This window comes from Lipotes vexillifer, unplaced genomic scaffold (assembly GCF_000442215.2).
Source record: "Lipotes vexillifer unplaced genomic scaffold, Lipotes_vexillifer_v1.1 scaffold1180, whole genome shotgun sequence".
Classification (NCBI taxonomy): Eukaryota; Metazoa; Chordata; class Mammalia; order Artiodactyla; family Lipotidae; genus Lipotes; species Lipotes vexillifer.
Window position 1 is genome coordinate 1267556 of NW_006771828.1, and position 13818 is coordinate 1281373.

Genomic DNA, 13818 nt, shown 5'->3' on the forward strand with positions numbered 1-13818 from the left:
TTTCCCTAATTGACCAGTTTTCAAAATAATAAGTTGATGCGTTAGCATCATCTCGTTGTGTCCAGTTAGGGTTTGGGGGCGGTCTCACTGTATATTCGTGGATTTAAACAGGTATAGTATGTTTGCAACCATCCTTTGCAGTTATTATCCTTTGATGGAAAACCTCTTCATATTGGCTCCTGTATCTGTGATGCAACTCTAGTCGTATGATAATGTCCTTGATACTTGGTATGGTAATTGTTTTAAGCTCATCTTCTACGTTGCCTGCCCCGGACCTGTGTCCATTTTACTAGGGAGCCCTGGTGCCTTTTATTGGAAAAGGATGTTTTATTACAGTACAGGTCCTGAGGATGCTCAGTGTCACTCCAGATATAACATAGTTTCTCAGATTTAAGTTGTTTACTCCCTGCACCTGTCATTTTATAGAAAAAAGTTGCTAGTAGTGGTAGCAAATCAAGAACAGATTGTGGGTTTGAGTTTACTGTGTTCTTAGTTGAAAAGGTGTGTCTCCCTCAACTGGACGGCCAGTGGTGACCCAGCTGCACCGTGACCTGGCTCCTCAAGAGCCTGGCAGCAGGTGCTTCCCTGCATCCCATTTCTCCCTTGTTTTCACCATCCCTGTCGCTGAATCCTATTTTTAAATATGCTAGTACATTAAAAATGGGGAGGGTACCTGCAAATCTTGCTTACAGTGAAAGCCCATTGCTGTGGTTTTCACGTTATCCCTTTTGCCACGTGCAAATGTATTTGCAAACAAAACAATAGAGGAATTTTATAATAGGGATTCCTTTTAGGACTTGGCTTCCAGGGGTTGGTCTTGGCGGTGGGGGTAGGGTGCTGAGGTGGAGTCTGTTTAGACCTACTTCCCTCAGTCCTCTTGCATCCTAACCATCTGTCTTTCTTTCAGAGGGGCAGGAGCAATAGCAAGATGACAGCAACCTTATTTTGTTAAATGCCCTCGAGCCTAAAAGAAAAAGGAACCAGCCGAAGTTGTAGTAGCTTTTTAATACTTACTCATTATTAAAGTAACTGGGATGATAAAGAGTGTATAGATGGTGGCAGAAAACCATATTTCAGGTTCTATTACAGGCTTAGAGTAAATTGGAAACATTCTTTTTTTCTTCATGGAATTTCTCAAATGATTTTGCAATCAGTTAAAGCTTTATTGCAAGTGAGGCAATAAAAAGGGAAGAAATCCAATTTATGTGCAAAGCGTTCATTTCCTGTTTAATGAAAGAAAGGAAAATTCTGGTCAGTAAGTATGTATTTGTTGCAGTCCCTCACAATAAATGAAAAGTGTCCTTAAATAGGAAATAAGAGAAATATTTCCTCAATAAATGCTCTGATGAAGGGTAGGCTTACTAAGTTAAAGCCTGTGCTTAAGAATGTTGCAGCCAAGGTGGAAGGATCAGCAGTTAGGTTTGATGGGTCATTGCAGGTAATCAAGAGTCCATGCTTCCTGAGGGCTTAACTCTGCCAGCCTTGTTCTGAGACCTCTGTGTGTGTTATTTCACAGTCCTCAGAGCAGCTCCATGAGCTTGACACCATTCTTATCCTCCTTTACTGCTGAGCACCTGAGAGAGGCAGCTTTGGTAATTTATTCATGGTCACACAGCTATTGAGTAGCCAGGCTGAGATTTGAGTCTGAACGTCCTGCCTTCAGAGTATTTGCTCTTAGCTTCTGACCCCTCAGTGTGTTACTGTTACAACCAAAAGCAGAGAAGGAAAGAAGGGAGGATGGTCAAGGGATTAGCTGAGCGTCTACTAAGTGCTTTGCGTTGTGCAGCATCTTATGTGTGCTAATTAATTCTCACAGAAACCCTACATAGTCATCATGCAGTCATCACACTAGGAGAAACGTAAGATTCAGAGAGTGAGATTTACTCAGGGTCCCACAGTGGTCGAGCAGGTCTTTCTAAAAAGGATGCCACTGATAGGGAGTTACTGTCTTCCTGTGAACGTCTGCCGTAGATTAACTTAAACAACTGTTAATACCCATCGGGGAGTAGCGAGCTGTTTCTATCTGAGGCTCACAGCTTCTAGTGCGAGTGTTCCTGGAGTGATTCAGCATTCCATCTCTGCTAAATAATGGCAGTATGGTACCTGAAAAGAATATGGACTTTAGAGTCAGAAAGACCTCAGTGTTTATGATTAAAATTTAAGTTTAAAATGGTAATTAGAAATCATAGTTGATAAATATTTTTGGATGGGCCACTCACCTGCCCAGTTCCAAAGATGCACCCAAATCATTCAGCAGATGCATAAGGGGTGCCTGCACTGTGATGGGCATGGGGGTACGGTCTTGGGGGCGACAGTGAACAAATCAGACAAAAATCCCTGCCCTTTAGAGCTTACAGTCTAGTCAAGTGTATTTATTTGCGTTACCTGATCTTTTCATGGGCACTGCCTTCCTGTCATTCAGATTTTACTTTCTTTTTTTTTTTTTTTTGCGGTATGCGGGCCTCTCACTGCTGTGGCCTCTCTCGTTGCGGAGAGGGGGGCTCACGGGCCCAGCGGCTCCGTGGCATGTGGGATCCTTCCGGACCGGGGCACGAACCCACGTCCCCTGCATCGGCAGGCGGACTCTCAACCACTGCGCCACCAGGGAAGCCCCAGATTTTACTTTAAACAACACCTTAGACAGAGGGCTACCCTGAATGCCTAATTCAAAGTAGTCCTGAGTCATTCTTGATTATGATGCCCTTTTTTAACTTACCCTATGGCACTTAACACCGTTTGCTGTTTTATTTGTGGTCGTTTGTTTTATTGTCTGTTTCTCCCCTCTGCACCTCCTCCCCCCATCCCCAAAATGCAAACTGTAGAATGTCAGTGCCTTGGACAGTGCCAAGCATGTATGTGTTGGCTTAATTATCGAAAAAATGGCTCTCAGTGGAGTCAGCGTTCTTTGTGGAAAATGATGGTGGCAGAAATGATCCTCTTTATGGTGTGCTAGTGGGAAGGTTGCACGTGAAGCTGACACAGTTTAGGGGAGTGGAGAGAGCTGAGGGAAGGGTCATTGCAACTTCAGACCAGAGAAGAGTTTAGTTCCTGACTGTCGACTTTGCCTGTAATGCAGACGGCTCACTGTCAGGTCACTTTACTAGACAGGGTGTGAGTGTTGAATGAACAGAGGTGACACGTGGTTAAACACGTAACACAACCACTGAGCCTGCCGGGGGTATATAAACAGCTTAGTGTTCAGGGTACTTTTCTCTCCAACTGATACTTTTAATAACCCACCGTAGGGAAATTTTATTTTAAATAGGGGAGTAAAAGATAAAACCACCTTTATAATACTGGAAAGTACTTAGCCAAACTGTAGAAGGTATTTTTACAAAGTAATATCTGTAGCTGTTATCGCAAAAAGTTCCTAGCAAATGAATTATCAATAAGTCTTTGCAATTCTAAGAGGATTAGTTAATATGGTGCTGATAGCTAAGCTAATTTATGTCCTTTAATGATACATCTTAGAATATCTAATATATGGGCGTTGTCATTTAAAAAGGTGTTTTCCTGCTCTGGAGATTCTGGTGCAGTAGCTGGTAGGCTGTATGGAAATGTATGCACTAGCCCTTGGGAAGGCCCAGCGGTACCCACATCCACACAGGAGTTCTGTAGAGAAGAGATATTTATTTGTGTTAGAGCTGGTAAGGACATAAGCAGCTGCGAGCTGAGTGCGATGAGACCGTCTGTAAGTGGTGCCGGGGTGAAGCCCCACGGTTCCCGACCAGAAGCTCTGCCAGGGGTAAGGTGTTGGGAGTGGCTGTCTTTAATCAGGAACAGTGCACCTGAAACTCGCAGTGAGTGTGCACATCCAGCTATGCAGGCAGCCTTCTCTATCCATTACCTAGACCTGCAGGAAGTACTGTGCAGCTTTTGTTTTTATCTCTGACTTTGGAACTGGAGCAGTAGTTTTTCATACACAGTAGTCTGTTCATTAGTTGTTGGTAAAACACCTGATAACTTGTACACTGTGTTTGGTAGCCATGAAAGTTCTTTCTCACGTCCTTCCCTGCGTAGCCTCCCTAAGGTGAGGGCCCACATTTCTCTGGCAGACCATGAGACAGGAGCTTGTGGTTACCTACCTTTGCCCTGGTTTAAGAAGAAGATGTAAAGCTGGAAGTGAAGTGTTGAAAGACAGCATCGTATTATTCTGAAGCAGCCGCAGCCAAGTGCCAAAGAGAGAGGATATCCATTCTTCAGGAGAAAAGGAAAATAGGCCAGCTTGGATTGGACGGTAATGGGCGGGGGGTTGGAGCAGAAGGTGAGAGGTAATTGTAGTGGTGTTTGTAGTAGAGAGGCGAGAGTGGTATTAGTAACTGTAGTGGCAAGACGGCATTTCAGCTCACTGTGATTTGTCTGAACGAGCAGCCTCCAAACCCTTACACATCAAGGTGATTCTTAGATTCTGCCATTAACTAATAAAAGTAAAAAAATTAGAACATGGACTGCATGTGAACTGCATAGATGGCAGTTGTTAATTGTGGTTGTGTTGGTTGTGCTAACATTAAATTATATCTTTGGATGGATTTCTTACCAGATTACTAGAATACTTGTAACATGATTTAGACATACTAAGTATCATATAATGTTATCTCCTAATAATATATAAATAACATTCTGAAATAAAGTAACTTTAAAATATCAGTTCTGTTCCTTGCTAACGATGTTTCCACTTTATTAACAGATATTTTACTTTATCAAAACCAAGAACTTTAAATAGACAAACACCCTCTGTGTCTGAGAATTGAGTGGTTTCTGTTGCTCAGTTTCTGTTTCCGCTGTAGACGTAATGCATCATTTTAGGGCAGAGAATGAAAGGATGAAAACCTCTAGGTTTCTTGTGATTTAGTCATAAATTGCTGTAATTTCTAGAGAGTTCCCAACCTGGCTATGAAGGAAATCTTGAAACAGTGTAAGGTATCTGATAAAGCAGGCTGACGTTCATGTGGTACCACTCAAGTGTGTTTGGTAACACTGTGTTCTCTCCTAGTACCTGACGGTGCGATGAAACGTAAAGCCACCAGCTTCCGAGATGTTAGTGAAGAAAGAGAGCAGGAAGAGTCAGGTTATAATAGTAACGTTAAAATCTCAAATGTTGGGCTTCCCTGGTGGCGCAGTGGTTGAGAGTCTGCCTGCCGATGCAGGGGACACGGGTTCGTGCCCCGGTCCGGGAAGATCCCACATGCCGCGGAGTGGCTGGGCCAGGTGCAGCAAGTGGATTGCTTAAAACGATGGGATTAAGTGAAAGTTTGCATACCTAATTTTGGGACCTGTATGTTCTACTCTAGATGTAGTTGGTAAAAAGTTTCATGAATTAATTATTTCCACATTCCCAGATTCCTGATAGTAATCTAGATATAGCTGGTTTTCTTTTGGCACGTCTTCTAAAAAATCATGTAGCCTAAACAAAATTAAAATTTCTCAACCTCTCAGAATTCTCTCACTGGTTAAACATTTTTAGAAAAGGTAAGTCAAAATTCAGTTGATTTTGAGATGCTTAAAAAATTTATTTTGTTTAGGCTACTCAGTTTCTTTACTTGTAATAACAGAGAATATAAGCAGAGAAATGCGATTGTGCAAATAATTATGAATGCTATGTTGTCATTTGATTTGTTTCTTTTTTAGAGTTTTGAAGACCCAAGAAACAGAGTACAGTTGACCCTGAAACAGCACAGGAGTTAGGGGCACCAACCCCTAAACAGTTGAAAATCCTCGTACTGCTAAAAAAAAAAAAAAAAAAAAAAAAAAAAAAAAGAATTGATATCTATAATGATTGGTAGGCTAATTAGTTAAAAAGCTGATTCTGAGGGGGAGACAGTAAGTGACCAGAAACAAGTAAGGGGATATATATATATATATGTTCTTAGAAATTTATGCATTTGTACAGCTAACAAAAAATGAACTCATGTAACAGCTGAGCTATGAGTTCTTTAGGTAGTTGAGGAAATGATCTTGTGGGAGTGGTTTGAGAAATAAATGAGCGAATGAATGAATGTTTTATTTTCTTGGCGTAAGAGAGGTGGGCTACATATTCAGTGGAATATTACTCAGCCATACCTTAATTTAAAAATACTTTATTGCCAGAAGAAAACTAACCATCATCTGGGCCTTCAGCAGGCCGTAGTCTTTTTGCAGGTGGAGGGTCCTGCCTCCATGCTGGTGGCTGCTGGCTGATCAGGGTGCTGGCTGCCAAAGGTGGGGCGGCTGCGGCAGTTTCTTAAAGTGAGGCAGTGATGACGTTTGCTGTGTGGATTGACGCTTCCTTTCAGGAACGGTTTCTCTGTTGCATATGATGCTGTTCGATAGCATTTTACCCACGGTAGAATTTTTTCAAAATTGGAGTTGTTCCTCTCAGACCCTTGTGCTGCTTTATCAACTAAGTTTATGTCATATTCTAAATCCTTTGTTGTCATCCAGCGATCTTCACGGCATCCTCAACAGGAGTAGATTCCATCCCAAGAAACACTTTTCTTTGCTTCTCCGTAAGAAGCAACTCCTCATCTGTGAGAGTTTTATCCTGAGACTGCAGCAATTTAGTTATTGGGTTGGCTAAAAAGTGCCTTCGGTTTTTAAGTAAAAATAAAGGGCACATTTTTCATTTTCACCAAGAACTTTATTGAACAACATATTCACCCTTTTTTGTTCCACTACCTTCTGCCATTTTTCAGGCAACTTCATAATTCCATCTTCCCAAAACTTTTAATCTTTTTGAGCAAAGGACTGTTCCAGATGCCTTTTACAGTCTTCCAGGGAATTGAAATGTTTTCTATTAAGAGAATTTTGTAAAGACCGAAATAACTGGAAATCCAAAGGTGCAACGTCTGGTGACTACGGCGGTGGAATCAGAACTTCCCAGCCAAGCTGTAACAGTTTTTGCCTGGTCATCAAAGAAATATGCGGTCTTGTGTTATCCTGATAGAAGATTGTGCATTTTCTGTTGACTGAATCTGGGTGCTTTTTGTCAAGTGCTGCTTTCAGTTGGTTTAATTGGGAGCAGTACTTGTTGGAATTAATCGTTTGGTGTTCCAGAAGGACCTCATAATAGAGGACTCCTTTCCAGTCCCACCATATACACAGCATCACCTTCTTTGGATGAAGACCGGCCTTTGATGTGGTTGGTGGTGGTTCATTTCCCTTGCCCCACGCTCTCTTCCGTTCCACATTGTCGTGGAACGCCCGTCACAGTTTGTTTTAAAATCGGAACATTTTCATTATGTTTCAGTAGGGAATGGCATGCGGAAATATAGTCACAAAGGCTTTTTTCACTTAACTTACGTGGAACCCAAACATCAAAGTGATGAACATAACCAAGCTGGTGCAGATGATTTTCAGCGCTTGATTTGGATATTTTGAGTATGTCAGCTATTTCCCGCATGGTATAACATTGATTGTTTTCAATTAATGTCTCAATTTGATGGCTATGAATTTCAACTGGTCTGCCCGACCATGGAGCATTGTCCAGCGAGAAATTTCCAGCACGAAACTTTGCAAACCACTTTTGACACGTTGGATCAGTCACAGCACCTCCATACACTGGACAAATCTTTTATTGTGTTTCAGTTGCATTTTTACCTCTGTTGAAATAATAAAGCATAATTTAGAATTTGACATCTTTGATGTCTTTGTTTTAAATGCACGCTGATATGACAGCTGTCACATACAATCTAACAAGATTGTTTCGAATGAAGTTAAAGACAACTAAGTGCTACTAGAGACATCTTATGGAAAAACTGAGCGAACCTTTTGGCCAACACTGTACATCTTCAGGCTCCACTTCTACTTTTAGTTCTCATGCTGTTTTCACCACATCTGCAGTTCCTTCCTCCATGAAGTCTTGAACCCCCCTCCAGGTCATCCATGAGGGTTGGAATCAACTTCTTCCAAACTCCTGTTAATGTTGATGTTTGGACCTCTTCCCATGAATCACGAATGTTCTTAATGGCATCTAGAATGATGAATCCTTTCCAGGTTTTCAAATGACTTTGCTCAGATCCATCAGAGGAATCACTGTCCGTGGCTGTCTCCTTACAAAATGTATTTCTTAAAGAATAAAACTTGAAAGTCAAAGTGACTCCTTGATCCGCGGGCGGCAGAATAGACGTTATATTACCAGGCATGAAAACGACATGAATCTTGTTGTCCATCTCCATCAGAGCTCTTGGGTGACAAGGTGCATTGTCAGCGAGCAGTCACATTTTGAAAGGAACCTTGTTTTCTGAGCAATACATGGCTTAAAACATTCAGTAAACCATGTTGTAAACAGATGTGCTGTCATGCAGGCTTTCTGTTCCATTTATAGAGCACAGGCAGCATAGATTGAGGATAATTCTTAAGGGCCCTAGGATTTTTGGAACGGTAGATGAGCATTGGCTTCCACTTAAAGTTGCCAGCTGCATTAGCTCCTAACAGGAGAGTCAGCCTGCCCTTTGAAGCTTCACAGCCTGACAGTGACTTCTCCTCTCCAGCTATGAAAGTCCTAGATGGCATCTTCTTCCAACAGAAGGCTGTTTCGTCTACCTTGAAAATCTGTTCACCTTCATGAATTATCTTAGCCAGATCTTCTGGTTAACTTGCTGCAGCTTCTGCATCAGCACGTCCTGCTTCCCCTTGCACTTTGTTGTTATGGAGACGGCTCCTTTCCTTCAGCCTCATGGACCAGCCTCTGCTGGCTTCAGACTTTCCTTCTGCAGCTTCCTCACCTCTCTCAGCCTTCAGGGAGTTAAAGGGAGTTAGAGCCTTGCTCTGGATTAGGCTTTGGCTTAAGGGAATGTTGTGGCTGGTTTGATCTTCTCTCCAGACCATTGAAACTTTCTCCATCTCAGCACTAAGACTATTCGCTTTTAACTTCCTTCAAGAACTTTTGTTCTGCATTCACAACTTGACTGTTTCGTGCAGAAAGCCTACTTTTGGCCAGTCTGGGCTTTTAACGTGCCTTCCTTGCTAAGCTTAATCATTTCTACCTTTTGATTTAAAGTGAGAGACATGCGACTGTTTCTTTTCTTGAACACTTAGAGACCCCTGTAGGGTTACTCATTGGCCTAATTTCTGTATTGTGTCTCAGGGACTAGGGAGGTCCAAGGAAAGGGCGGGAGATGGAGAACCACCGGTGGGTAGAGCAGTCAGAACACACACAACGTTTATTGATTGTTTGCAGTCTTATATGGGTGTGGTTCGTGGCTCCCCCATAACAATTACAGAGTAACATCAAAGATCACTGATCACAGAGCACCGTAGCAAATATGAAAAGTTTGAAATATTGTGAGAATTGCCAAAATGTGACACAGAAACACAAAGTGAGCAAATGCTGTTGGAAGAATGCTCCACAGAGTTTCAGTTTGTAAGCAGCGTGATATCTGTGAAGCACAGTAAAGGGAAGAGCAGTAAGACGAGGTCTGCCTGCTCATCAGATCAGGTTCCATTAGTGCCGGTGGCCTCTGCTCTGCTCACGAGGACCCCGGGGCCTGCCTGGCAGCAGGAGCAAGCAAGTATAATACTACGACGTGTGGAATGTTCACGTGAAGGATTTAATTGCTTAGGAACAATTACATTAAGATTAAATTTCTACATTCACTATTTTGGCGTCCTCGTGTCCGGTTTATCAGTTCAAGTTCAATGATTGTGTTTAAGTTTATGCTAATAAATGCTCTAAGCCTTATCACACTATGCTTCTTCATAGGCTACATTACACTAACTTTATCAAAACTATGCCTAATTGGGGCTTAAAAGTCTTGTTCAGTTTATTTGAAAAAAATAATAAATCTGATTATTTACTTTAAAGCTGCAGAAGAAAGAAGATCAGCAATTGGAGCCTAAAAAAAGTACCAGCCCTAAAAAAGCTGCAGAGCCCACTGTTGATCTGTTAGGACTCGGTAAGTAATAAAAATATACAAGTCATCATTAATTAGAGTTACAAAACAATTGAAACGTTTACTTGAAATGAATATAATAGCTTTATTGTCAGTGTGCCAAAAGATACCTGTTAATTGAATTTGAAAATGGTATGATTAGTTTTTTGAGTTCCCACCAAAAGGGAAATCTTTAATAAGGGAGCTGGTGTCTGTCAGCAGTGCCTTCATGGAAATACAGGTAATGAGTTCCTTGGGGAGAGAGGATAACAAAGTACTCTTCAAAGGCTTGGTGGACTGTGAAGTCTCAGCATTTGAAATGAAGAGTAGATTGTTTTTTCTGCCCCCACCCCCCCCCCCCCCCCCCCCCTTTATTTAGTTTTGTTGGAGGGGGGGTCCCTTAGCAAAATAATTATGGTGTAGCCTTATTATAACGTGTGGTATTTTAAAGGACACTTTAATTGTGGTTAGCTGAAGCAACATGCTTTATACCTAGATCTAGTGGCTAGATTCATTTTGTGTGTCTGATGACAATAAGAATATCTGTGCTCATTTTAATGTCATATTTATTCTCATGGCCGACAGATAGATGCTGTCTGCCTGGTGAGTAAACAGACTTCCATTCAAGGAGTGCTTGTACTGTCCTTATCTACAAATACTGTCAGCTCTTTTTACATTTTTCTCCTCTTCCTTTTAAAATAGCTTGATAAATGGTTATTTTTAGTAATATCTGAGCCTTCAGCAGTAATTAATTTAGAATTTTTTTTTAGTTTAGGGAAAGATTAATAACAGGAAAACAGTGAAAGATAGTTGGAAGGTAGAGTCGACCTTCATACACTGCTTTTCTAAAAATTGATCTTTGTTCTATTGAGAAAATTATTTTCTGTCTTAAGAATTACAACTGAATGTTTTTGTCTTAGGAAACTGGTGTATCATGCAGATATACCCCCTATAGATAGATAAACATCTTCTATGGTGGTGAGAATAAGTGGTATATCAGAAATATAAAAATAGGGCTCAGTTCAGGGGCTCTAAATATAATTGTGTTGAATACTAGTTCTCATAATTTCTGTATTTTATTTCCTTTGCTATAAATGAGAAAAAAGACTTACTGCCACAGTATGGAAAGATCCTACTAGGACTCCACGCGCCTTTGTCTTGGCAGCAGCATTTCCTTCCCGGCTGTGAGTGCCTGGTTATCGGTCCATAACTTAGAAACGTAAGAGCTGAGCCAGGCCTGGCCCTTACCCTACAGACTCGCTCACTGACCCCGCACCTCCTCCTGAAGTGTCTGCCCTGTGTCCGGGCGCCGTAGTAGGCACTGGGGAGAGAGCTGTGAGGGAAGACAGATGAAAGTACCTGACCCCTGTCTGGGGAAACAGTGGAGAGATAGTTAAGTAAGATACGTCATGGTCATGTTTGCTAAGTGCTGTAGCTAAAAGAGAACAAAAGCAGTGGTGTGATTTTAAGCAGGGTTCGGGGGGTGGGTGTCGGGGGCCCCCTGAGATACCGTCAGAGGGAAGACCTGAGGAGGCTGGGGCTCCCTGGCCGTGTGCGGTGAGGCCAGGGCGGGTGCAGTGGCCCTGGGTGGCCCCGCCGGCAGCGGGTGGGGCCAGGAGGAGGGCCCTGGTGTGGCTGCTGGCGAATGACCCTGGGACCTGACTAAGGCTGCTACTCTGAGTGTCCTGGAAATGCATTGGAGGATTTAAGCAAAGAAGTACCTCATCCGACTTGGGTTTTTTAGGAGCCCTTACGGCTACCCTGTTGAGAATAGTGTAGCAAGGCGAGGCTGCAGGCCAGTGAGACAGGTGGGGGTGGGGTGGCCACGGGAGCTGCGAGAAGTAGCCGGTTCTGGGCCTGGTTTGAGAGAGAGCACCAGTGGGGTTTGCTGCCGGTTGGAAGTTGTAGGGTGTTTCCCTTGGAGAGTGACCCTGCGGGACAGGCGGGCCTGCTAGGCGGTCCCCAGGAGCCGCGCGGGCTGGGGCCTGGGGTACAGGTGGCGGAACTGGCCTCGGGTGCCCAGCCCTTGGCGCGGTGCTGCTGCGTAGTCGTGAGCCTGGAGCTCGACCCCTGACCTCGGCGAACGCTTGTTCCTCTCACTCTCAGCGCGTGGGTCTCTGCCTTCCAGCCGTTCACCGTCACACAGTAGCTCCGTTTGTCGAGCTCCTGTCCACGTGTCCCTGCCTTCCACCGCCCAGTCTCAGAGTCCCTGGGTTTTAGGGTTTGGGGACGGCAGCACCCCTCTTCTGGTGTCAGTGTCTGGGAGAGTCAGCCGCGCTGGCAGCGGTTCCGCTTCTCTCACTCATGGGCCTGTGATTGGGAAGGCTGCTGTCTTTTTAGACGGGGGAGAGCGTCAGGAACCTGTGTCCTTAGGGGAGAACCGAGGTCCGCTTAGGGCAGGAAGGAGCGGCAGTATTTGAGGGAGAGGTTAAGGGCTTAGAGAGGGCTTTGTGGGCGATGGGCGGTTCTGGATCATGAGCTGGAACAGCTCCAGAGGTGGCAGGGTGGGCGCTGGGGTCAGAAAGAGGGATTGGGGGGTCTTGCTGAGGGAGTGTTAGCAGCAGGAGACCGAGAGCCCTACCCAGAGCACATTGCAGCACTTTCCTCCTGCCGCTTCTCAGTAACCTAAAAGGCACTTCCAGACTTTCAGAGAACAGCACTCCCAAACGGGGATCGATTGTTGCTGTCGCCCTCGAGCAGCAGACTGTTTTTCTGCTGCCCAAGGTGAGCGTGGTGCTCCGGTTTTCCCCTGTAAAGTGAGACACAGTGGGGAGGAGGGGCAGGTGCCTTGCAGTCTGATTTATGGTCGTGCAGAAAAGATGGCATATCCCCATGTGAATGAGACCAGAACTGGCGTAAACTGAAAACATTTGCAGAAAATACAGAGAAAATCCCCACAGGGTTAGTTCAGTTACACAGCCATGGCGGGCCAGGATCCCAGGGTTACTGTGCGCTCAGGATCACGTTCAGTGGACTCCTATAGCGTGAGAGTCAAGATCATGTTTTAGAAATTTGAACTTCCCTTTAAACGGCCCTTTGGCAAGTCTTTTTTTAACCTGTATTCTTCGGCTCACCTTTCCAGATCTACTCCCCATCCCAAGGTCAAACATAAAATGCTGTCTGTATACTTTTTAGCAGCAAGGGTCAGCAAATTCTTTTCTGAAAAGGGCCAAAGGTTTTTAGCTTTGCAGGCCTTACTCAGCTGTGCCCTGTGATGGGCACGAAGCGTACACGAGTGTGTGGGCGGTGACCGAGGCTGAGCTCTGCTGGACTTGAGGATGTGCTCCTGATCGTACCTGCAAGGGTGACCTCACCTTTGGGTGTTAACTCACATTGGAAGCTTGTAGAAATACTATTTATTCAGCGCTTTACTGTCTGATATCAGAAGTGGGGTCAGCGACTTGGTTATTACCTGCCCTCTGATCTTGGAAATAACCAAGATGTTAGGGCCCCTCTCGACTGAGGCCCAGAATGAACAAGCCCTGGATGCTCCAGACACAGACCCGCTTGCCTAGAATGTGTCCCCGCTGTGTGAGAAGAGAACTGAAACTGGCTTCCAGGGCCTGTGCTCGCCACGCCCCTACACTGTATGCTGCTCTCTGTCCTCACATGATGAAAACTGACAGACTGCTTAGCAGTTGGTTAGGATAATCCCCCAGGCTTTTTTTTTTCCTTTCTTTTTCTAGAAGATCCCATCTGAGATTAGAGTCTTCAGGGGTGAGCACCGGCTCTGAGTGGAAGGCTTGAGCAGCATCGTAAACTGCAGGCTTCAGCTCAGTCTCCCCAGAGGTGGGGAGCCCTCCGCGGGTGTCTGTCCTCAGCCCCCGTTCCGTGTGCACACCGCTGCCGCCTGCTCAGGAGGCTTTGACCGCAGGCCCATTGGGCACGGGGCGGCGGAGTGTGTGAGTGTGTGTGTGTGTGTGTGTGTGTGTGTGTGTGTGTGTGTGTGAGACTCGGGGACCTCGGAAGA

The 13818-nt window shown here is 44.4% G+C and overlaps 1 protein-coding gene across 3 annotated transcripts in view; it reads left to right on the forward strand.

Moving 5' to 3' along the window:
- SMAP1 (small ArfGAP 1) overlaps positions 1–13818 on the forward strand; it is a 136858-nt gene that overhangs the window by 102294 nt on the left and 20746 nt on the right. For all 3 annotated transcript variants that reach the window (XM_007447206.1, XM_007447204.1, XM_007447205.1), the window contains one exon: positions 9782–9872. In XM_007447206.1, the coding sequence (XP_007447268.1) occupies positions 9782–9872 (91 nt within the window). The remainder of the gene's footprint in view (positions 1–9781; positions 9873–13818) is intronic.